The sequence below is a fragment of the Mus caroli genome, unplaced genomic scaffold (genome assembly GCF_978045245.1).
Source record: "Mus caroli unplaced genomic scaffold, Mus_caroli_1 scaffold_9, whole genome shotgun sequence".
NCBI lineage: Eukaryota > Metazoa > Chordata > Mammalia > Rodentia > Muridae > Mus > Mus caroli.
Window position 1 is genome coordinate 77,872,176 of NW_028227264.1, and position 26,534 is coordinate 77,898,709.

General features: G+C 36.2%; 1 protein-coding gene across 3 annotated transcripts in view; it reads left to right on the forward strand.

Annotated features, from left to right (window-relative positions):
• Window positions 1-1,225: 1,225 nt before the first annotated feature.
• The window catches only part of LOC147002686 (vomeronasal type-2 receptor 116-like), a 42,038-nt gene continuing 16,729 nt past the window's right edge, over window positions 1,226-26,534 (forward strand). The window contains exons 1-5 of one of the 3 annotated variants that reach the window (XM_085842959.1): window positions 1,226-1,470; window positions 17,882-18,173; window positions 19,211-20,020; window positions 21,665-21,892; window positions 25,700-25,823. In XM_085842959.1, coding sequence (XP_085699085.1) covers window positions 1,238-1,470; window positions 17,882-18,173; window positions 19,211-20,020; window positions 21,665-21,892; window positions 25,700-25,823 — 1,687 coding nt within the window. In that variant the 5' untranslated portion in view covers window positions 1,226-1,237. The remainder of the gene's footprint in view (window positions 1,471-17,881; window positions 18,174-19,210; window positions 20,021-21,664; window positions 21,893-25,699; window positions 25,824-26,534) is intronic. The other 2 variants (XM_085842960.1, XM_085842961.1) reach the window with 2 other exon arrangements.

Here is a 26,534-nt window from a genome sequence, read left to right on the forward strand (position 1 = left end):
GATGTGTCCCCCAGGTGCTCTGCAGCAGAGCCCTCCCGGGCAGGGCAGACACCTATCCTCTGGCAAAAAAGGTGCCCAGATGTCTGGAGCTGGAAACAGGGCTTGTCCCAGAAGCTGTATAGCTTCTGTAGTCCACACTATCACCTGTGCAGACTAGTCACTGAGGGATCTGGGAACCCAAGATGGCTCCCCCAGGTGCTCCACAGCAGAGCCCTCCTGGGTGGGGTTATTGAGCTTTCATGGCAATCAAATTAACAAGAAAATGTAGACATGTCTAAACTACAGCACAATGTATTTCACGGTACTAAAATTGTTTTATTGCTAGAAAATAATACTTTCTCTTGTTTTATCTGTAGAGTAATTCCATGAAATGCACATAGAGATCCTCCGCACATATGTCATTTGGAGAAATTGGAGGTTGGGGACAGAATTTCTCTAATATGCTCATGTCAAAAATGGGGAGAAGTGATAAGGAGGACAATGAAGATATATCAATTCAGCGATCCAACATGGATAAAAATAGAGAAAACTAGCCAAGAAGATCAAACTTAAGATCAAATTAGTATGATTTCTACAGTGAAATTAAGTTATGCATTTGAAGTGATAAGTTCACCTTCACATCAGGCTAGATAAAAATGAGACCCAAAAGGTCAGGAGCAGTGAACTGACCAATTATTTCTTTATAGACATGCATGTATCAAAGACAGAATGGTCTCAGAATCCTGAGACACATAGGAAAGTAAAAGTATTAATTTTTATGGACTCTGGTGTCCCTTTAATTAAACCATCAATTCGTGGTAATGTGTTTTTGCTTCTCTGTTCCTGTATTTCCAATGATGATTATCTTTGATGACATATCTGGACATTATCTTGAAGGACTCTCTCAAAAAAATCTGTCTTTTTACACCCCTGTGGCCAAAACCAGAGAAGCAGAAAGCAGCCCTGGGGTTTTTCAGTCTTGGACTAAATAATTGTGATTCTGATTAGAAAAGAAAATATGTCCTATTAAGCAGTAATCTGTTTATCACTGAGTGTGGTGACTCAGGTGGAAAGCCTGAAGGATCAAGTGCCATAGAACTCTCAAGAGGTGGATGAAAGGATCCCTGCAAATGTCTCTAGATGATTAGAGTGACATATTCAGTCAGAATGTCAACAACAATGCAAATATACAAGCACAGTAACTCAAAATATATATGTTACACACCATGGGTTTTACCACCACATGACTTAGATCTTAATGGAAATATCACTTAATATGCTGCTCTCTTGGCTTCTTATCGTTTGGTTTTTACAGATGCCAACTTTCACCTGGATCATTGCAACTGATCTCTGCCCAACTGACACAAAATGCCTAATACACTCTGATGGAACTGTTGTCATTGGTGCATTTTTTCCTATTTTACATAATTCACTTGTACGTTCAACAACAGATTGGAAATACTTTCCTATGGACTCAGATAATTATTTTGGGTAAGTGCTTTGTATTAACGAATATTACATATTCTTGTCTCCTGATTTTAATATGTATTCTAACATTTTCCCAAGTATTTCTCATCATGAGGCTCGACATATTCCATACCAAGTTCTCTAATTTTTTTCCTTAGTGCCTTTTTCTGTCCTCTCAAGTGAGAAGAAAAATGTGTCATTGAATAGTTTTATGTTTAATATTTGATTGCTGCAGTTCGTTCTCCTTTCCCCATGCTGCCTGTCATTCCTCAGACTCAGAGCATATACCATGCCAGTTCCGTATTAGAAAGGGTATTGGCAGTAGTCTGACACACAGTTCAGAGAATTGGGGAATGCCAGTAGTGATTGTGTTGGAGCAGATAATGTCTTTGAAGTCTTTGACTTTAGAAGCCCTGCAAAGCTTCTAGAGTGATCTGTGTTGCTTGTGTCAGCTAATTCTGATTTCAGTTCAATAATGACAGAATAAGAAATTTACATATTTACACTGTTATTTTGTATCATTAACATTTTGTATAGTATTGAAACCTAATATTTTCACATCATTTGATTTCAGATTAAAACATATTTAAACCATATGTTTCCTTTATACATCACTTGACCTTGAGGATTTATTCATAAAATAAAATTCATTGAGATTATGTGCACTGATAACTCTTCCGTAGTTTTTAGTCTGCAGGAACAGCAGATCTAGATAGACAGTTTATTTCAATTTCCTTGGTGAACTCAGAGATAACCATGTGCAATACTTTTTCAAAGAAATATAGGGTATTTTGTATCATGCTGAAATTCCTATCACTGTAGTATACACATAAATTAAAGAACTGAAATGGAAAACCAAAGCATGTATTCAACCCTGAACTCAACATGGGGGAATAAACATGGGCAATGTGTGTCCAGCTTGTGGTTAGTTGCATTGAAAATTGCTGAAAGACTAAGTAGATTCTTAGGAATGATACATTGCTACTCTTTGCTAAAAATTTGGTATGGTGATAATGTGTTAGTTAGGTCAAGACAGTGCAGAAGAGATATAATTCAGAAATGAAACATTTTTAGGTAAAGAAAACATCTTTGTATATTTTGTCATAAGATTTAATAGTGACCAGAGTAATTGAAAAGTTCACAGCTCAGGGAAATATTTCATATGCATATTTCAAGGATACATTTTTTTTTTTGGTTTTGCTAGAAATAACACTGTATTTGATTTCTCTTTTCTTTTCTTGTGCAGTATCTCAATGCCAGGCACCACTTTGCACTATGCCCCATGTCTCTTCAGACAGTATAGAGATAGCAATCTGACTGCAAAAACACATGTGAAATAAACAGATGTAAGTGCCAAGCTCATCAAAAACAAACAGTCTCAAACAGCTTGTCAGATTATTTAACATGATATAAAATAAGGAAATAGAATTTTCAGATTTTTTTATTTACCAAGTATGATAAATACAGTTATTTGCCTTATTTAACTTATTTTAACAATATTTAGTTTTATACAATTAGGGTATATGTACAGAGATACATTAATATCTACTAATCTTCGTTCAAACCAGGGACTAAACCTATATAATACAGTGAAGGAGTTCATAGCCGTTTGACATGACTATTTCTGACAGTGGTCAGTGCATTTTCTGCACACTATGAGTCATTGTGCACAAGCACAAGCATAATGATTCCAATGAACAGAAATGATGATGTGCTTTAGCGTGGCTAGAAATATATACATCAACATTGCTGTTTCAATTTACCTGTGTGTAATTGAATTTATTTTCTGATTTTTTTATAAATTCATTTTGCAATAATTTAATGCAAGAAGTGGTTATTGTTCTTATTTTATGTGTTTTTTAATTATTTGGAAGCATAATCAACAGTAAGACAAGCATTGGAACTTCAAGCTAAAGTGTTTTACACATAAAACAAAGTCTAAATATTTGATTTATTTTATATAGTGGTATTTTAAAACTGTAACTTTTTTCAGTGAAATATTGCTTGTTATGTTACCAGTTTCATGAATATTGGGTAAATATTAAACCACCAAAATATCCTAATTACAAAAGTATATTGGTTTTGGTTTAAGATCATGTAAATTCACAAAATAACATTCCAATAGGACAGTGGAAGTGAATATACATGCTAATAAACAAAAAAGCAAGTTCTTTATATAAATATGACATTAATATTTGATACATTGTGAACATCCTTGTACCCTCCCTTTAGTCCTCCTTCTTACTTGCTTTGACAAAATCTATACTTCACAACTCATGTCCACATATAAGTGGGAACATGAAATGTTCATCTTTCTGGGCCAGGGAAACCATACTAGGGACAAGTTTTTCTAGTTCCAAATTCTGTTCTGTCATTTTTTAATCATTTTATTTGATTACATTTTCAGACGATCTCCCCCTTCTTGGTTACTGCTCTACCAACACCCCATTCCATCCCCAATCATCCCCTCAACTTTGAGTCTATGAGGGTGCTCATCTAGCCATTCACCCATGCCCACCTCACACCTCTAGCATCACCCTATGCTGCAACATGAAGCCTCCCTCCCTTCTCACTGATATAAGATAAGATGATCTTCTGCTTCATATGTATATGTATATTTGACTCCCTCCGTGTACACCCTTTGGTTGGTGGTTTAGCCCTTAGAAGAGCGTGGCTGACCAGTTAGTTGATATTGTTCTTATTATTGGATGGCAATCCCCCTTTGCTTACTTCAGTCCATTCCTTATCTCTTCCACTGAGGACCCATGACTAAGTCCGACAGTTGGGTATAAGCATCTGTATCTGTATTGGTCAGGTGCTGGTAGAACCTCCCAGGAAACAGCCATATCTGGCTCCTGTCACCAAGTACTTCTTGGCATCAGTAATACTGTGGAAAGTTGGTGGCTGCAGATGAGACGGATCCCTAGGTGAGGTTGTCTCTGAATGGCCTATCCTTCAGTCTTATTTTCAATTTTTCCCCTGCCTTTCCTTTGCACAGGAACATTTTTAGGTTTAAATTTTGAAATGGATAAGTGGCACCATCTCTCAATGGGGTGTTGTGCATCTCTCCGGGAGGTTTGTCTCTACAAACACTTTGTATCTCCCTTTGTTGAGTATTTTGGCTAAAGTAATCATTATTAGCTCCTGAGAACCTCTCAGTACCCTAGAATCTGGGACTTTCTAGTGACTACCTCAATTCTGCATCCCTGTTGGCTATATGTTTCTATGCAATTTCCTGATCCTCTGTACTTCTGTGTTGTACCTGTTCCTGCCCCCTTTTCTCTCTCCCACCTCTCTCCCTCGGTGGTCCCTCTCTCAGTCTACCTCATGTGATTATTGTGTTCCCACTTCTATGCAGGATTGAAGCACCTGCACTCTCCTCTTCCTACTTCTTAAGTTGCATATAGTTTGTGGGGTATATGATGGGTATTCTGAGTTTTCAGGCTAAAATCCAATTACCAGTGTATACATATTATAGATATTCTTTTCTTCCTGGATTACTTCACACAGGATATCCATTTGCCTGAGAATTCCATGAAGTCTTTGTTTCTAATAACTGGATAGTAATCTGTTTGTGTAAATGTACCAAAATTTCTGTATCCATTCTTTGGTTGGGGTACATCTGGGTTGTATCAAGCTTCTGAATATAATAAATAAGATGCTATAATCATAGTGAAGCAGATATTACTGCAAACGCCTGTGCTGAACACAACTGGAATATCTAGAAAAAAAAGGGGGATGATTTTCTACACAGATACCAACTACCAAAGTTAAATTAGCATCAGATAAACCATTTAAACAGTACCATAATTATAAAGAAAAAGAAGCAGCCATTAAATGTCTCCCAGAAACACACACACACACACACACACACAACCACCACCAACAACAACAAAGACAGGACCAATTTGGTTTATTGCAGAATTCTATCAGACCTTCAAAGAACACCTAATCCAATACTTCTAAAACAATTTCATAAAATAGAAATTGAAGGAATATTGCCCAATGTGTGCTATGAAGCCACAATACACTGATACCTAAATCACAACAAGACCCAATACAGTAAGAAAATTTCAAACCAATTTATGATGTTAATATCAATGTAAAAATACTCAACAAAATCTCACAATTTGAATCAAAGAAGACATCAATACCATCATCCCCCATGACTGAGTGGGCTTCATCCCAGTGATGCAGGGATGGTTCAATATAAGGAAATCCGTCAACTTAATTATGTAAACAAACTCAAAGGGGAAAAATCACAAGACCACCCCATTATATGCTACAAAAGCCTTTGTCAAAATACAACACCCCTTCATGTTAAAAGTATTGGAGGGATCAGGAATTCAATGTCTAGGTATAAATATAATAAGGGCAATATACAGAAAACCAGTAGCCAATATCAAAGTAAATGGAGAGAACCTTGAAACAATCCCACTAAATCAGGGACAAGACAAGTCTGCCCAGTCTCCCCATGTCTATTCAATATACTACTCAGAGTTCTAGCCAGGACAACTAGGCAACAAAAGATAATCAAAGGGATACGAATTGGAAAGAAGGAAGTCATGGTATCACTATTTACACATGATATGATAGTACACATAAGCATCCCCAAAAATCCACAAGATGGCCCTTGTAGCAAATAAACATTTTCAACAAAGAAGCTGGATATAATATTAAGTCACATCAGTAGCCTCCCTCTACTCAAAGGATAAATGGGCTGAAAAAGAAATGATGGAGAAGACACCCTTCACAACAGTCACAAATAATATAAACTGTCTTGACGTGACTCTGACCAAGCAAGTGAAAGATCTGTATGACACGAAATTCAAATCTCTGAAGAAAGAAATCAAAGAAGACCACAGAAGATGGAAAGATCTCCCATGCTCATGGATTGGTAGGATTAATAAGTAAAAATGGGCATCTTACCCAAGGAAATTTACAAATTCAACACCCATCTAAATTCCAATTCAATTTTTCACACACATAGAAAGAGTAATTTTCAAATTCATCTGGATTAAAATAGACAAAAAATAAACAACAACAAAAGAGCACAACAAAAATTCATTCTCAGCAATAGAAGAACATCTGGGTGGAATCATCATCCTGGACTTAAAGCTGTACAACGGAGGAATAGGGATAAAAAGTGCATGTTATTGATACAGACAGGCAGGTAGATCAAAGGAAAAAAAAGTGAAGACCCAGAATTGAGCCCATGCACCTATGGTCATTTGATCTTTGACGAAGAAGCCAAAATCATTCAGCAGGGAAAAAAAAAAGAATTTTCAAAAAATGGTGGTTGTTCAACTGGTGGCTGGCATGTAGAAGAATGCAAGTTGATCCATCCTTATCAACTTGTACAAAGCTCAAATCCAAGTGGATCAAGGGCCTCCACAAAACACCAGGTATGTTAAATCACATACAAGAGAAATTAAGAAAGTACCTTGAACACACTGACACAGAGAAAAATTTCATGAACAGTACACCAAAGGCTAATGCTTCAAGATCAAAAATTGACAAATTGAACCTTACCAAATGGAAAAGGTTCTGTAAGGCAAAGGATAATATCAATAGGACAAACGGCAACCCACAGATTGTGAAAAGACCTTTCTCAACCCTACATCATATAGAAGACTGATATTCAAAATATTTAATAAAAAATTGTTTAAAAAAGAATACAACAAGTTAGACTCCAGATAACCAAATAACACTATTTAAAATGGGGTTCAGAGATAAACAAAGGCTACTCAATTGAGGAATATCAAATGGATGTTCAACATCCTTAGTCATCAGGGAAATGCAAATCAAACAAATTTGAGATCTACCTCACACCAATCAGAATGGCTAAGATCAACTACTCAGGGTAGAGCAGATGCTGGCTAGGATTTGGAGAAAGAGGAACACTCCTCCATTGCTGAGGGACTGCCAGCTGGTAAAACCACTTTGGAAATCAGTCTGATGGTTCCTTGGAAAAATGGAAATAATTCTACCTGACAACCCATCTATAACACTACTGGGCCTATACACAAATGTTGTTCATTTATGTCATTTTTAAAGATCTGGGTAAAAAAAAATTAAAAAAATAAAAAGTTGAGTAATACAGCTCAGTGTAAATTTTTCACATTTTAATTCATTTATATTGAGGAGTATATAGATTGCTTCTGGGTTCTGGCTGTTATGCATTAAGTTGCAAAGAACATAGGTGAGCTAATGTCATTGTGGTAAGATTGTCAATACTTTTGATATATGTTCAGGAGTGTTATGACTGCTTGTTGAGGCCTTTATAATCAAAGTGACTATAAAAGTTTGCCATGAATGGAGGAAGGTACCCTTTTCTTCAGGTCCTCAACAACATCAACTGTCACTTGTTTTTGATCTTAGCGATGCAGACATGAGTGATATGAAGTCACAGAATTGCTTTGCTTTGCATTTCTCTGTTGATAGTTGAAAATTTCTTTAAAAGTTTCTCAGACATCTGATATTCTCCTGTTGAGAATTCTATGTTTAGATCTGTACAGCATTTTAACTAAAATACTTGGTTTGTTAATGTCTAGTTTCTCTAGTGTTTGGTAAGTTTTAACACACATTTTTTGATATAATTAGTGGCTTTAGTTAAAAGTGTTATATTCCTAAATTTTTCTTCAACCTGTTAATTGTTGCAATATAAGATGTTTAGTGACACATACATACATGTGTGTGTGTGTGTGTGTGTGTGTGTGTGTGTGTGTGTGTGTGTGTATTAGTTTTTTTTTAATCCTGCAACTTTGGAGCATGAGTTTCATGATAGAATTTTTGGTTACGTGTCTATATCATCATGACATCTGCAATTAGTGATATTTTGATTGCTTCCTTTTCAATTTGTAATCCCTTAAAATCCTCTACTGTATTACTGTTTTATCTCCAACTGTACATTAATTGTTGAATTAATCTAGATATAGTGTACAGCTTTATCTTGTTCCTGATTTTTGAGGAATTGCTTTCTTGGATACAAGCTTAGTGTAAACTGCCTTTATTATATGTATATCCTTTGTATCTCTGATCTGTACAAGAGTTTTATCATGAAAAGGTGCTCAATTTTGTCAAATGACCTTTGAGCATCTAATGTCATGATCCTGTACCTTGATTTAGATTTTTCATTATGTGGATTGCCTTGAGAGATTTTTGTATATTGAACAATGGCTGTATCTCATAGACTATACGTGGTTGATCATAGTGCATCCACTATTTTTAGTGTTCCTACAATTCCTTTTCAGGTACATATTGAGTATTTATGCATCTATGGTCAGGAGGGAAATTTGTCTATAATTGATATTTTTATTCTTTGTGGTTTTAGTCATTAAAGTGTCACTGGCATTTTAAATGAATTGTGTAATGTTTCTTCTGGATATGTTTCAAGGAGGATTAGCATTAGTTCTTCCTAAAGAGTCTGGTTGAATCCTGCTCTAAACCACCTGGCCTTCAGTTTTTGTGTTTGTTTTAGTGGGGTGATTTTAATGACTTCTTCAATTTCCTTCAAGTCTATAGGACAATTTATGTTGCTTATCTAATTTTGATTTAACTCGGATAAGTAGTATTTATGAGGGAAATTGTCCCTTTCTTTTACCACTGGGTGGAATATGAATCTTTAAAGTAAAAACATGATTATATGGATCTCTTTGGTAAATGTTGTTTGCCTCTTTTTGTTTCTGACATTGGTGATTTGGGTATTTTCTTTGTGTCTTTTAGGCAGTGTGAATAAATGTTTTCCTATCATATGGTTTTTCTTAGAGAATCAACTCTTGTTTAATGTATTCTTTGTTTTGTTCTTTTTGTTTCTGTTTTAATAAATTAAGCAATGAGTTTGAGTATTTCCTGCCATTCAGTCCTTGTGCATTTGTTTGCGTCTTTTCCCTAGAGCATACAAATGTGCTGTTAAGTTAAATGGAGGAGATCTCTGCAGTATTTTTGATGCAAATAGTGTTTAAAGCTTCCTCTTAGCAAAATTTTATTGAGTACTATAAATTTGAGTGTGATGTACATTCATTTTCACTCATTTGTACAAAGTATTTAATTTCTTACTTTATTTATGCATTGATTTGTTACTCATTCATTAGAGAGTTGTTCATTTTCCATAAGTTTGTAAGCTGTATGTTGTTCCTGGCATTGTTGATATCCTACTATATTTAGTATTTGTCTGATCATATATACTGATTTATTTCAATTTTTTTATGTATTTAGACATGCTTTGAGAAAAAGTCTGTAGTAATTTTCTAAGAGTGTTCTATCAAGTGCACAGAAGAAATTATTTTCCTTTGTGTTTGTGTGAAATACATTTAGTTTTCTGTTATATACATTCGGTTCATATTGCCTGAAACCTCTATGATTTCTATGGTTAGTTTTTGTCAGGAATGAACAGACCATTGGTGAGAGTGGGATATTGAAGTATCAGTCTACAAGTGTGTGAGGGATGGTGCGTAATTTAACCTTTACTAATGTTGCTTTTCAAGTCTTGGTACCCTTGAATTTAAGGTATAGTTTTTAAGAAATGAAATATAATATTGGTAGATTTTCTTTGATAAGAATGAAGTCCACTTCCCCATCTTTTTATGTTAGTTTTGACTCTATTTTGTTAGACATTAACATGTCTACTTAGCTACCTTCTTGGATAATTGTTTGAAAATTGCTTCTAGGCCTTTACTCTGAGATATTGTCTATCCTTGATGTTGAGGAGTGTTTGTGTTATGCAGCAAAGTAGACATCTTGTTTTTTTTTTCAGCATTTGGGTTGGTGGTTATTTGACAAGGAATTGAGTACAATAATAATGAGAGATATCAATAATTAATGATTGTTAACTCTTGTAATTTTGTTGTAGGTATTGATGGTGGTGGTGGTGATGGGTGCGTTTTTGCTTTCCTCCTTTTATTATGCTGGTATGAGATTACTTAATGCCTGAAGTTTCAGGAGTACATCTGACTTCTTTGGGTTAGAGATTTTCTACTTGTACATTTTTGTTCTTTGTGTTTCTCATGGAGTATCTTGTTTCTTCTTCCATGGTGATTAGAAGTTTTGCTGGGTATAATACTCTTCATGGATATCTGTGGTCTCTTAGAATATACTTAAACCAGGCCAGGCCCATTTGAGTTTTAAAGTCTCTGTTGAGAACTCTCATACAATTGTGTTAGGCATGACTTTATATATATTACTTGACATTTTTTCCTTGCAGTTTTAATCTTTTTGTAGTTTTTGTTTCCTTTGCTTTTTTTATTTAGTGTTTTGATTGGTATATAGCAGGAAGGTTTCCTTTCCTTGTCTTTTTCTATTCTGTAAGCTACTTGAATGTTTGTAAGCATCACTTTCTTTAGGTTAGAAAATTTTTATTTTAAGAATTTGATAAAATATATCCTGAAGTTTTGACTTGGGCATTTTAAACTCCTATTATTTCTGTCGGTTTAATATTTGGTCTTTTTATATTGTCCCAGATTTCCTGGGTGTTTTTTGTCTGGATTTTTTTTTTATATTTAACATCTTCTTTGAAGGATTTTATTTTATCTATGTTGTCTTCTACGAATAAGATTCTTTCTTCTGTCTCTTGTATTCTGTTTGCCAATGGTAGTATCTGTAATTCCTGTTCACTTAGATTATCCATTACAAGAATTCCCTCATTTTATACACTCTTTGTTGCTTTTATGTTGATTTTCTGGATTAAATAGACTCATTCATTTCCTTATGTATTTCTATCTCCTTTAATTTCTTGACATATTTTTTTACTGGGTTTATAAATTCCCTTCCATTTTAGTTTTTTTCTTTTTCAAATTCTTTAAGGGACTTAATCATTTTCTCTTTATGAACCTCTGTCATCTTCACAAAGTTGTTGTAAAGGTCATTTGCTGTGACTCGTTTGTCTTGGGATATTTAGGGTTTATAAATACATATAAATACATATAAATACATATAAATACATATAAAGAGATTGAAGGGAACTAGTGCTGTCATGGTGCTTGGACTATTACTCACTGTGTCTATACTGATACCTAGACATCTGGATTTGTACCAATTATACATATAGGTACGAACTTCTGGGTTTGTCTTCCTTGGACTTTCTATTTCTTTTTATTTTTCTTCCTTGGTTTCTCGATCATCTTTGGTCTTCTGGACAGAGTGTCATGTGCCTAACTTAAATCACTGCTATTGTCTCTGTTCTAGTTGGCTGTTGTACTTCTGATGGCCTCAATGACTTCTGATTCATGCAAGCAGGACAGTTGGTATCTTATCTGGTTTAAAGTAAGATGGCCAACCACCCGAATTGATAGAAGGTTTCTGTCAGAAATGTGGACCATGACATGGTGACAACTAAAGCAACGGTGATGGGGGATTTACTGTCTTTGGATGGGCAGGGTGGAAAAGCTATCTTACCTGGGGTTCAGGAAACTAGTCTGACATCTAGTTGGGTAGAAGTTTTCTTCCAGAAGTATGGGCTTCAATATGGAGATAAAGAGAGAAGGGAAGATTGGGGTTAAATTGTTTTCCTCCTTTCCTTTTAGAAAAAGACAAATTTAAATCTAATATACATAAAATATAAAGAAAATATATATATATTCTGATTAATTTACAACAATGCATATAAGCCTTATCTTTCTGTAAAAAGTAATGTAATTGACCGCAAATTTTCAAGGAATGTGTTGTCATGAAGAAAACACTAAAAAACAGAAAGTATATGTTTACCTTACCCTTTTTTTAATCTTAATTGATCTATCCATTTGGATACCTATACTGATCTATATTTCAAATAATCTAGTAAATTATAAAATATTCACGTTTTTGTCTGAAAAATCATATTCTTCATATGCTCCATTACCTGTTTTCACTCAATATTAAAATTTCACAAAGAACGAAGTATGCATTTTCTTAAAAAGTTAAGCAAATTACAAATAAACTTAAAGTTTTGATATTTTTACTTATTTAGATGATGATGAATGATAATCCAGCAGAATATAAGGTTTGCAATGATGAAAATATGACATTTAACAATTATTTTCTTTTTAAAGAAATCTTTCCTTTCTTTTATAATTGTATATATGTATGACATATGACTTTTTCCTAAGCAGGAATTTATATATAATTTCAAGGTCTGACTGGTTTATTTTCCCTATCCATATAGTGCTCTGTATTTGAGATTTGCATTCTTCACTTTTATTTCTGACAAATCATAAATAATAATTTCATAATCTACAATGTCCTTTAAATTTTTGATCCGTAGATATTGTAATTCTCTCAATTTTTTCTTTTTTACTTAACCAATTTATTATTATTTTTATATGCAAAATGGTGACTCCATTCCCGCCCCCACCTTGCAGATATTTTCACCACATGTGCCCTCCTCTTTGCCTATGAGAGAGTGTCCCCCTGGTATCTTCCCTCCATGGGGCAACAAGACATTGTAGGATTAGGTACATCTTCTACCATGAGGGTAGACTGGGCAGTCCTCTGCTACTCATGTGCTGTATGAACAGAGCAACTCATATATGCTCTTCTGTTTGTGGGTATGACTCTGGAAGTTATGAGGGTTCCAGGTTAGTTGAAATTATTGGTCTTCCTAATAGATGGCCTTCTCATCCATTCCTTCAGTCCTTCCCATAACACTTCACTAAGGTTTCACAAATTTATTCAAGTCCTTAGTTATGAGTATCTGCATCTGTCTGATTCAATTCCTGGATCAGAGTCTCTGAAAAAATGGTCATACTGGGCTTTTTTCTTCAAGCACAACATAGCATCACTATTAGGGCCAGGGATTGTTGCCTATCAATGGGATGGACATTAAGTTGGGCAAGTCATTGGTTGTCCTTTACTTCAGTCTCTGTTCCAATATTATCCTGAAAATTATTTTGAGTCACAACTCTACAGTCTAGGTTGTTACCTTCCAGAGTCTCATGGTCCCCTATCTAGAAACAAGAAGTTATGAGTATTTTAGACTGCTGTATTTAAATTACAGTTACATGGATTCTGTTAAACCAGAAACAGTTGCTATGTCCACATCATTTCCTTGGATATTGCCAGAGAAATGGACATATTACTTCTTTTGTAGGTCCACCTGTCATAAACATATTTAGCTCTTGGTATTGGTTTTAATGATCTATAGTACTATCAGCTCTACAGGAGATTCACTCTCCTCTACACTATTACCAGTACATGCCAACTGATCCATTGAAATTTATCATTCTATCTCTGGAAAAATGATTGCTCTTTGTGTTTAAGTAATGCAATTGGCCTGTGAATAATGAAATTGAGCAATTATTCTCAACATATTTTGACCAGTGGAGTTTTCCTTTTATTACAGAACTGTCTTTTTGTTTCTGTCATACTCACAAAAAGTCGATTGAAAAAACTCAACTGAGAAAGAGCCTACTCTGGATGGTACCAATTCTTGGTATATGGTCTGGGACTATGCAACCTGTACAAACCATGGAAAGCAAGCTAGAATGCATAATTATGTGTGCTATCTGCATCACTTCCTGCCTCCATGTTATTCCTTTGAGTACTTGATTATATGTTCCTCAGACATTAAGGGAAACCTATCAAAGGTCTTCTCAGGGAACCAGCTCAGAATGATAGACCATGACACTGGTCGGGTGGGGTTCCTTAATGCCCCTGTCCCACTGGTCCTAGTTACTTCCCATTTTGGGGCAGATGTTGTGTTCAATGCACCTCTGATCCAATGATCCTGGGAGTGTTAGAGCACCTTGGAGTGGATTTTCCACTGCGTGTTGTGGGACTGGCTAAGGAGTTGGCACCCAAGGTCTGTGCTAGGCACTGCCCCAGACTGGATGCAAACTTAATAATTTCTAAGAATATTTGAGACTTTACAGTGGATTTATTCTACACTTTCATTTCCATTGTGGTATGATCTTTGTATATCCAGGGATGCTGAGATCCCAAAATACAGCACATACTGGTTTGGAATTACAGATATGCCTGCTTCTTCTTTATGATAATATTGTAGCAATGTAGTGGGACGCTTATATATGCGGGTGGTATAAACAATGACATAGACACATTTTTAATATTTTAAAGCTTAGGTATTTTCTTCATTTACATTTCAAGTCTCCCATACCCTCCCGCCTCACTCTCCTAACACCCACTCCCACTTCTTGGCCCTGGTGTTCCCCTGGGCTGAGGCATATAAAGTTTGCACGACCAATAGACCTCTCTTTCCACTAATTGCCACCTAGGCCATCTTCTGTACATATGCAGCTAGAAACAAGAGCTCCGGGAGGTACTGGTTAGTACATATTGTTGTTCCACCTATAGGTTTGCAGATCCCTTTAGCTCCTTGGGTACTTTCTCTAGCTCCTCCGTTGGGGGCCATGTGATCCATCCAATAGCTAATTGTGAGCATCAACTTCTGTGTTTGCTAGGTCCTAGCATAGTCTCACAAGAGACACCTATATCAGGGTCCTTTCAGCAAAATCTTGCTAGTGTATGCAATGGTGTCTGCGTTTGGAGGCTGATTATGGGATGGATCCCCGGATATGGAAGTATCTAGATGGTCCATCCTTTAATCTCACCTCCAAACATTCTCTCTGTAACTCCTTCCATGGGTGTTTTGCTCCCAATTCTAAGAAGGGGCAAAGTGTCCACACTTTGGTCTTTGTTCTTCTTGAGTTTCATGTGTTTCACAAATTGTATCTTATATCTTGGGTATTCTAAGTATCTGGGCTAATATCCACTTATAAGTGAGTACATATCATGTGAGTTCTTTTGTGATTGGGTTACCTCACTCAGGATGATGCCCTCCAGGTCCATCCATTTGCCTAGGAATTTCATATATTCATTCTTTTTAATAGCTGAGTAGTACTCCACTGTGTACCCCATTTTCTGTATCCATTCCTCTGTTGAGGGGCATCTGGGTTCTTTCCAGCTTCTGGCTATTATAAATAAGGCTGCTATGAACATAGTAGAGCATGTGTCCTTCTTGCCGGTTGGAACCTCTTCTGGATATATGCCCAGGAGAGGTATTGCAGGATCCTCCAGCCATACTATGTCCAATTTTCTGAGGAACCACCAAACTGATTTCCAGAGTGGTTGTACAAGCTTGCAATCCCACCAACAATGGAGGAGTGTTCCTCTTCCTCCATATCCTCGTCAGCATCTGCTGTCACCTGAAATTTTTATCTTAACCATTCTGACTGGTGTGAGATGGAATCTCAGGGTTCTTTTGATTTGCATTTCCCTCATTATTAAGGATGGTGAACATTTTTTCAAGTGCTCTTCAGCCATTCGGTATTCCTCAGGTGAGAATTCTTTGTTTAGCTCTGAGCCCCATTTTTTAATGGGATTATTTGATTTTCTGGAGTCGACCTTCTTGAGTTCTTTATATGTATTGAATATTAGTAACCTATCTGATTTAGGATTGGTAAAGATCCTTTCCCAATCTGTTGGTGGCCTTTTTGTAATATTGACAGTTTCCTTTGCCTTACAGAAGCTTTACAATTTTATGAGGTCCCACTTGTCAATTCTCGATCTTACAGCATAAGCCATTGCTGTTCTATTGGGGAATTTTCCCCTGTGCCCTATCTTCCAGGCTTTTCCCTACTTTCTCCTCTATAAGTTTCACTGTCTCTGGTTTTATGTGGAGTTCCTTGATCCACGTAGATTTGACCTTAGTACAAGGAGATAGGAATGGGTCAATTCGCATTCTTCTACATGTTAACCACCAGTTGTGCTAGCACCGCTTGTTGAAAATGCTGTCTTTTGTCCACTGGAAATAAATAATAATCTCATTCTGGGATTCTGGGATCCTGAGGTCCTTGGTGTCAGAGCTCCTGATAGTGGAGCTTCTTCTGCATGTTGTGGGACTGGCTGTGGAGATGAGAACCAAGGTCTGCTCAGGGCACCAGCTCAGACTGATAAGAGCCCTTGAAACGGATTGGGTGCGGTTCCTTAGTGGCCAGGTTCTGCTTTTCCCAGTTACTTCCCATGTTAGGACAGATGTTATGTTCTATGCACCTCTGATCAAATGATCCTGGGTGTGTTAGAGCACCTGAGAGTGGACCTTCCACTGTGTGTGGAGACTGGTTAAAGAGTTGACACCCAAGGTCTGCACTAGGCACTGCCCCAGAGTGGATGAAACTTAACAATTTCTAAGGATATTTGAGACTTTACAGTGGATTTATTCTACTCTTTCGTTTTCTTTGTGGTAGGATCATTTTATATTCAGTGCTGTCGAGATCCCAAAATATAGTACAAACTGCTTTGGAATTTACAGATATGCCTGCTTCTGCTTCTTTATGATAATATTGTAGAAATGTAGTGGGACGCTTGTATGTGCTGGTGGTATAAACAACGACATAGACACTTTTTCATATTTTAAAGCTTAGAAGTTTTAGATGAGCAGATTACCAGAGAGATTTCAACCTCACTAATTCCAAACGTGGCACTATGTCCTGGATAGAGACAGCTCTACTACTCTCCTCATCTTCACATCCAAACAATAATGTTGGTGTCCTGCTAGAAAATCTCTCCCCTTTGCTTTCTGCTTGAAGAATCCCCATCTCTCCTGGAAGTTTTGCTATCCCACTTTCTGCTTAGCTATTAGTGGTCAGATATATATTACATCCAAGAGACAAATGAGGAAGGATGTATGTTCACAAAATATTAGACGAGTGATGGGCTATAGAAATAGCAATTCCATGAACTGACAACTAAGATAGAACTTTGCTCTCAACAAGTTTGGCAGTCAACAAATAATATAGTGAAAAAATGTCACACAAAGTACCCCTACACAGAGACTTGCCATCATTCCTATACTCCTCAGTGTTTTATTAAGAACTCTTTTTTGGGATAATACACCATGCCAGAAAGCATAATAAGCGTGAGTGGTTCTTATAACCCAACAGCTATGTACCCACCTGAGATGGTAGGCATCTCCCTATACCCTACTTGATTCCTTAAGTGACACATGTGCCATATTTCCACACTGAGAAGGTCGTATGCACCTATTTTCCAAGATGTACAAACAATAAACAGCTTATACAAAATCAAAATCTTGCCACGGGTAGATTAAAATCACTGAGTAAGTTCTTTCACAATAATCTACCACAGGAATCTGGTGTCTTTGTGAAGAATCAGTGATTCTGCATAATCTTCAATGCTGGAAGAGAAGAATGGATAACTTTGAAGAAATATACTTGAATTTATGGTTGATTTATGTTATATTTCCACATCTGCAAACCAGAGAAAGCAAGGTCTCTTGGGTCTATAATTAACAAGGTCCCCCTTTCAGGATCATATTGGCTGTAATTGTCATAGCATACCATTTTAATAGAAAAAATTCATTCGCTGACATAAAAGTGCATGTTCTAAGCAAACACAACCATTCAAAGTATAGAACTAGTGCACTAAAGTTGTATTTATAATTATTATGAGTTCCCCATGTGAATGCTGTGATACTTCTCTGCAGGATGAGTGAACAAAACTACCAACTTGTTTTGGCCATGTTATTCGCCATCAATGAGATCAACTTGAACTCCCATATTTTACCAAACACCTCTCTTGGACTTGAGATTTATAATCTGCCAGCTATTGGAAGAAACATTTTTAGGACTGTATTCTCTTGGCTCACGGGTTTGAGTAGATTGATCCCTAATTATACATGTAGAAAAGAAAGCAAATCAGCTGCTACACTTACGGGAGTATCATGGAAAACATCTGAAACAATTTGGACCATATTGGATCTTTACAAATTTCCTCAGGTGAGTGCAAGTGATGTGAGTGATGGGTAGTCAGGTTGCTTTTCTCTGAATTGAGCTGTTTGCAAAATAAAAGGTAAAGATTTTGATTAATTAAGTTAAATTATCATCTACAAGGACAAAGACACATTGTTTTCGTTTTTATTTTTGTTTTTACTTTTAAATATTGTGCACTGGTTGGTTTTGTATCAACTTGACCCAGGCTGGAGTTATCACAGAAAAAGTAGCTTCAGTTTAGAAATTGCCTCCATGAGATCCTGCTGCAATGCATTTTCTCAATTAGTGATCAAGAGGGGAGGGCCCATTGTGGGTGGTGCCATCCCTGGGCTGGTAGTCTTGGGTTCAGCTTCCAAATGCTGACACCATTGCATACACTAGCAAGATTTTGCTGAAAGGACCCAGATATAGCCGTCTCTTGTGAGACTATGCCTGGGCCTAGCAAACACAGAAGTGGATGCTCACAGTCAGCTATTAGATGGATCACAGGGCCTCCAATGGAGGAGCTAGAGAAAGTACCCAAGGAGCTAAAAGGATCTGCAACCCTATAAATGGAACAACATTATGAACTAACCGGAACCCCGGAGTTCTTGACTCTAGTGGCATATGTATCAAAAGATGGCCTAGTCGGCCATCACTGGAAAGAGAGGCCCATTGGACTTGCAAACTGTATATGCCCCAGTACAGGGGAATGCCAGGGCCAAAAAGTGGGAGTGGATGGGTAGGGGAGTGGGGGTGGGAGGATATGGGGGACTTTTAAGATAGCATTGGGAATGTAAATGAGGAAAATACCTAATAAAATATATTAAGAAAAAAAAAAAAAAGAAAGCAACCTGAGAAAGCCAGGGGAATCAAGCCAGTAAAGTCCCTCCATGGCCTTTGCATCAGATCCTGATTCCTGACCTGCTTGAGTTCCAGTACTGACTTCCTTTGGTGATCAACAGCAATGTGGAAAGTTTAATGATTTCATTTTGTCTTTTATGACTAAGACATTTTGAATGGCAATTCTTGTTCTCCATTTTAACATTTTGTATTTCTTTCAGCTTACTTTTGGGCCTTTTGATCCTGTTCAGATTGGTAGAAACCAGTTTCAATCTCTCTACCAGGTGGCCCCCAAAGACACAGCTCTGTTGTCTGGTATTGCCTCTTTGATGCTTCATTTCAACTGGAACTGGGTGGGACTCCTCATCCCAGATGACCACAGAGGTGCTCAGTTTCTATCAGACTTTAGAAAGGAACTAGACAAAACTAAAATCTGCATAGCTTTTGTGCAAACAGTATTATATCTGGGGGAAACCCTACTTCGTTTGATATCACAAAATCATATGCACTTTCTAGAATCATCGACAGCAGATGTGATTATAATTTATGGACCTATTTCTATTCTATTAACTTTAATAGAAAGTACACATAGAAAGTCCAACATGAAAAAAGTTTGGGTTATGAATACAAAATGGTTTTGCCCAAATTTGGAACTATATAATATGTTAGAATTATCCCATGGGGCTCTCATTTTTTCACATCATTATGAGGAGATTGCTGGTTTCAAAAAGTTTATGCAAGAAGCCACCCCCCATAAGTATCCAGAAGATATTTTTCTTAATTTATTGTGGTACTGGTATTTCAAATGCTCATTTTTGCATTCTGAATGTAAAATATTTGGAAACTGCCTGCAGAATGCCTCTTTGGAATTGTTGCCAGGGAGTAGTTTTACAATGACCATGACTGAAGAGAGTTACAATGTGTATAATGCTGTGTATGCAGTGGCCCACAGTCTGCATGAGGAGACACTCAGTCAAATACAATTTCAACCACAGGCAAATATTGATAGGACTCTGTTATTTCCCTGGCAGGTAATGTGAATTCCTTGTATTTTAAACTCCCCAATATGACATCAGATGCTTTAAAAGCTCTCAAACTAGTTATGCTAAGATTACTTTTTCCATTCAATAATCTACAAGTGGTAGCATATATTTCAGTGCCTAGATATCACTGTACTTATATGTCCATAAACATGATGAGTGCACCTGTGGAAGATTGCATTTCACAGAATAATTCTTATTTTGGGAGAGGAAAATATGGATATTTCTCTTTGCAATTTCTCAGAAGTAAAACCCCCGTTTTTAATGATGTACCTAGCCCTTAAGAGGTTTGATGTCTCAAGGTGGGTAATATGCAGAGAAGGCTCCACCATCTCAGAGAAGAAGGTAATGGGCAACAGGGATATGGGTTGTCTGAGGGATAGCCTGGAATGAAGAGCTGTAATCAGGATGGAATTGAATAACTAAACTTAAAATAATATGGATAATAGAAAAATAATTATCTATGTCCACCTTATCGAGGGGATTTAGGAAGTAAAATGATAATTGTCAGACGAAAGGTGATTAGAGGGTAAAGAAAATGAAAATATTGATTAGAGAATACATTACTATAGATAAACAAGGTTAATTTGTTTTTCTTCATTCTGACCCATAGTTAATAGTAGTGGGTATTCACAGTTGTCAACTTTACTGCATCTGGAATTATCTAAAACCCAAAAAGCCTGCCTGTAGGGTCTACTAGAGGTGCCCTGGTACAGTTGGCTTGAGATGTATGTGTCATGAGGTTTTGTCATCTTCAGATCCCAGAGAATTTGTGTGCTTTTTTATTCTTACGAACCATAAACACTATCTATGGTAATTAAACATACAGGTCAACTGTGCCCCTCTGGATTCCATAGAAGTTATCAAAATATGTAGACCTAGGCTAAAAATTCATGTTAGACAACCTGTCTAACTTGCAAACTGCTATTATATTCTACATTGTTAAGTTTATTAAAGTCTGATTTTATTTTAACTAAACAGTCTGGATACAAAACAAAACAATGAAAATCAAGTATTCATGTTGACTTTACACAAAATGTGTCCAATATTCCTGGATGCCATTAGAATTTTTATGTGCTGTCAATCACTCCTGATTATCCACCAAACTCAAATTGCCTCATCTTAAATATTGAGGCTATGAAAATTTCAGAAAATATAAGGACATAGCTAGTTTTCAGAGAAGTTGAGAATTGTTTACTATATAGTCCTTGATCATTTTCAGTATTATGTCAGAACATAAAACAATTAAAAAATAATGGAGCAAAGTAGACTCCATTCCCATTATTGTACAGATTCTTAGAATTATACCTTTTCCATTAGATTATCTGATAGAAATGATGAACTTAAAATCTTTTTTTTATTAAAAAAAAAGTTGAAACTTGTTTTCTGCCTAATCCATGATTTTTTGGCACTGCTTGACAAATTATATTCTATACAAAATGAAATTTACAAAAAATAATATTTATATTCTCCTAAGCTTTCCTTTGTTCAACCCTATATGTAATTAATTAAAACAGCATTAACATGATATATTACATACACAATACATTTACAGTCAGGACATAACTTCTTATTTGTAATTCAATTATGACTATATAACTGCAATATTATGACAGGATTTCATATATGTTTTAGCTTCACCCTTTTCTGAAGAAGATTCAAGTGAGAAATTCTGTTGGGGACTACGTGGTTCTGGACTGGAAAAGGAAGGCAGATCCAGAGTATGATATTACCAACATTTGGAATTTCCCAACAGGTCTTTCACTATTAGTTAAAGTGGGTACATTTGTTCCCAGTGCTCCCAAAGGGGAACAATTGTCAATGACTGAATATATGATTAATTGGCCCATAGGATTTACAGAGGTGGGTGTGTTTCTAACAAAAGTAAACATTATATCTTTCTGGATCTAATGACTGTTGCTTGGTATTATTGACCGCATCAATACACTAAAAACTATCAATCTTAAGATTTTTACTGATAATGTATTCTGGTGGATGTGTTTTAAATATTTTCCAATTTTCTATTCATCTTATCATTTTAAAAAAGGATACCAATTAGTCCTTTCTGAGGACATTATAATAAATGAGATATCAGGATATTTATATTGACTTCCTGAGTCATCAGTAAATTTATTTTCAAAATAACATAAATTGCAATAACCTGGCAAGAGGAATCTAAGTAGGAATAATATTTCCAACCCCCTTTCATCAAGCAAAACCTGTCAAGTAGTGTACTTTAAAAGGGTTTACACATGAGGGATCATTATGAGAGTGGATTTCTTTCCCTAATTTATGAAAAAAAAACAGAAAAAGATATTAGTGAAACAACACTCTTTAGAATAGCCAACAAGTCTTTCACTATTAGTGAAATTGGGTACATCTGCTCACAGTGCTGAGGAACAATAGTCTATATCTGAATATAGGACTAATTGGCCCAGAGGTGGGTAGGTCTCTCTTGTAAGTAAATATTATGTTTCTGAAACTAATGACCCTTGACTGCTATTATGGACCACATCAATCCCCAAGCAAATCAAAGGATATGAATGAAAATAACCTCAAGTCCCTGAATAAAGAAACTGAAGATTTCAGAAGATAGAAAGATCTTCCTTTCTAATAAATAAGTTGGATTAACCTAGTGACAATAAACTATATTTTTGATTGTTATCAAATTTCCACATACTTAACAAAGCAATATACAAATACAATGCAATTCCTATCAAAAGTTCCACACAATCATCTACAGACTTTGAAAGGGCAATTATCAAATTCATATGGAAGAACAACAAGCCAGGATGCAAAAATGAACCTTACCAATAAAATAATCTCTGGAGGAATTACCATCCTTGGTCTCAAGTTGAACTACAGAGCAATGGTATAAAAACTGCATGATACTGGTATAGAAACAAGGTAGTTAATCAGTGGAATGAAATCCATTCCCAGAAGTACACTTATAGACACTTGACTTTTGAAAAAATGTTTAAAAAAACATACAATGAAAAAAGAAAGCATCTTCAACAAATGATTCTGGTCCAACTGGATATCTGCTTTGCAGAACAATGCAAATAGATCCATATTCATCACTCGTCAAAACACCCAAGTCGAAGTGGGTCAAAGACCTCACCATGATACCAGATACACTGAATATAATTGAAGATAAATTGGTGAATAGCCTTGAACCCATTGATGCAGAAGACAATATCCTGGGTGGATCATGGAACAATTAATATGTGGGACCTCGTGAGCCTGGAAAGCTTCCATTAAGGCTAGAACAGTATCAAAAGGACAAACATGGGAGCTGGTAATCAGAAAAAGGTCTTCACTAACCCTACATCCAACAGTGGACTAATATTCCAAATAATAAGGTACTCTAGAAGTTAGATTCTAAAACTTAAAAAGTGAATAAACCAATTAATAATGTGATAAAAATCTACACAGAGAATTTTCAAAGGAGGAGTCTCAAATGTATTAGAAGTGATTAAAGATATGTTCAACAATCTTAGTGATCAGGGAAATGTAAATAAAAATGACCCTGAGAATCAGTCTCACACAAACAAAATTGCCAAGATAAAAACTGGAGAGATAGCTTCTGATAATGAGGACATAGAGACATGGGAACACTAGTCCATTGCTGTTGAGATTGCAAACTTGTGCAAGGACATAGAAAAGCAATCTGGTAGTTGCTCAGAAACCTGGAAATAGTACTACATGAAGATACAGATGTACTGCTCCACCATATTAGGACATGTGCTCCACTATGTTTATAGTGGCCTGATTCATTATAGCCAGAACTAAAAACAACCAGATGTCCCTCAACCAAAAAAAGGATAAAGAAAATGTGATTCATTCACTCAATGTTATAATACGCAGCTATAAAATATGCAGCTATAAAAAGACATTAAAATTTCCAAGAACTTGGATGGAACTAGGAAATGTCATCCTCAATGAGGTAATCCAGACAAAGTAGAGAGACCAAATCGAAATATTCATAAGAGCTAGATGGAGGGAGGTAACTTTCTGTGATAGATAACATGGTAGAGAATAGTGTTATCAGTATCTGGTCTTAGAAGAGTCAGAAAAGATGTTTGGATAGTCAGAGGAATGAAAGGTGACCTTTACCTGCCAGGAGTTCAGGAGTTGGGGAAATGTGAAGGAAGGGTCAGAGACATGGCATTAGGAAGACCAACAGTACTTAGGGGATGTGATGATAACTAAGACCAATAGCACTGCAGTTATGAAACGTGAAGAGGACACCTCCAATAGCCAAGCATTTCCAGTAGAGGAGGGATCAGAACAACAACATAGCCACCAAATTTTTGACCCAAAAATAGTCCTAGCTACAAGAAATAGGGAGATGTTGCAGAGACTGAGAGAATCGCCAACCAATAACTGACCCAACTTTAGAAGCACTGCAGGGGCAAGTATCAATCCCTGGCACAAATAATACCTTTTATGCTTGCAAAAAAAGAACCTAGCATAACTGTCCTTCCAGAGGAAGGAACTAACTGAAACAAATGAAGAGACTCACAGCCTAACACTGGAAAGAGTTACAGGACAATTATGGAAATATTGGAGCCCAGAAATGTTTAAGAACTACACAGGAAGACCAAGAGTGATATATACACGACACTTGGGGAGTCTCACAAATTCAGTCACAAATCAAAGAGTGTACGTGGGTTGGACTTAACCTCACCCACCCCCAATATGTGTAGGATATGTGCAGCTCAATATCCATGTGAGTTCCCCAAAAGCTGTAGTGGTGGCGGTTCTTAAGCTGATAACTCTCTGGAGAATTCATTCCACAAATGAGCTGCCTTCTTTGGCCAGAGTGGAAGAGGATGAGTCTAATCCTGGTGACACTTTGTTTGCTAGGATGGCAGGATATACAGTGGTTACACACCCTTCCAGCAGAAAAGGGAAGGGGGAACACTTTGGGGGTAACCCAGGAGGGGCAGCATTTGACACATGAATGGAATAAAATATTAATTAATGGAAAATTAACTAACAACACAAATGGCCTATAAAACATTTGGGTGGTGGCAGGTGGTCCTAATTTGTTTAAGAATCTAAGGTGAGAAAGACACTACTAGCATGACAGTAAACAGAAATAGTGTGTGTTCTCCATTTCCACTTTCTCAAATTTTCTGCTTCAACTCCAGTACTTATTTCAACTGATGATAAACCTTTCTGTCCACAATTTGCCATGGTCATGCTGTTTTATCACAATAAGACACTTATCTTAGACAGTCACATTCGGCTTTCAGGTGGCCTTTGATTTCAAGCCTTTCACAAATAAAGAACAAAGTGAGTATTTCCCTTTTATACTTAACTATATTGTTGGAAATATGTAGGCAACAAAATTAATATGAGGATAAAAAATTTATTTGTGACATCACAGTTTGAGGGTGAAGTTCCCGAAGGCAGAGGATTATGACAGTGCTGATTTTAGAACACTGGTAAGATTTCATTAAATCATGAAAAGGAACGTGAAGGTCATTGCTAACCAAAGGTCATTTCCACTTTCATTCAATGGCCAATGAAGTAAAATAGCAAAAACCAACATATTTAGATATTAATTTTAATTAATATATTTTCTGTATTATAAAATACATACTTTACTTGTGCACTAATTAAGAGCTAAGTGTTTTGTATCTTGTATTTAATATTTTTCAGATTCCTCACTCTGTATGCAGTGAGAGCTGCAATCCTGGATTCAGGAAAGTTGTCCTGGAGAGCAAGCCTACCTGTTGCTTTGACTGCACTCCTTGCCCAGACAATGAGATTTCCAATGAAACAGGTGAAGGACAAGTTTCTCAGAGAATTTTCCATTCTTTCTACAGTGCTCTAACAAAACTAAGTAAAGGAAAAAAATTAGACAAGGGAACCACATGGCCATTACTTTACTTCAGTTTAACAACTGAATCTTTTACCTGTATGTTCTATTAAAATAACACATAGGAATGATTCACCTTTTTAAGTCATTGTAAGCATTGCGGTATCAAGAATTCACTTCTTCACATCAGAGACAAATGTGCAAATTCACCATAGAATTTAATCAATAATATTCTGAGTATTAAGTCTTTGGAATCTTGGCCAGGTAGTGGTGGCGCACGCCTTTATTCCCAGCACTTGGGAGACAGAGGCAGGCATATTTCTGATTTCGAGGCCAGCCTGGTCTACAGAGTGAGTTCCAGGACATCCAGAGTGATACAGAGAAACCCTGTCTCAAAAAAAAAACGAAAAACAAAAAACAAAAAAATAATTAACCAAAACAAAACAAAAAACAAAAAAGTAATCTTGAAAGCATACTTTACTGACACTTCCATTACATTTAAATGTGAATAATTTAGCTTTGCTATAGTAGTTCCATAATTGTCTTATTTCATACAGTGGACCAGAAAGCTTTTTCATTGTCCCAGTTGCAATTTCTGTGTTCGATCTGTTTTATGGCATTAGAAAGTTTCTAAATTAATTTAATTACAACATTTTATTGCCAGGTTTCCTTCAA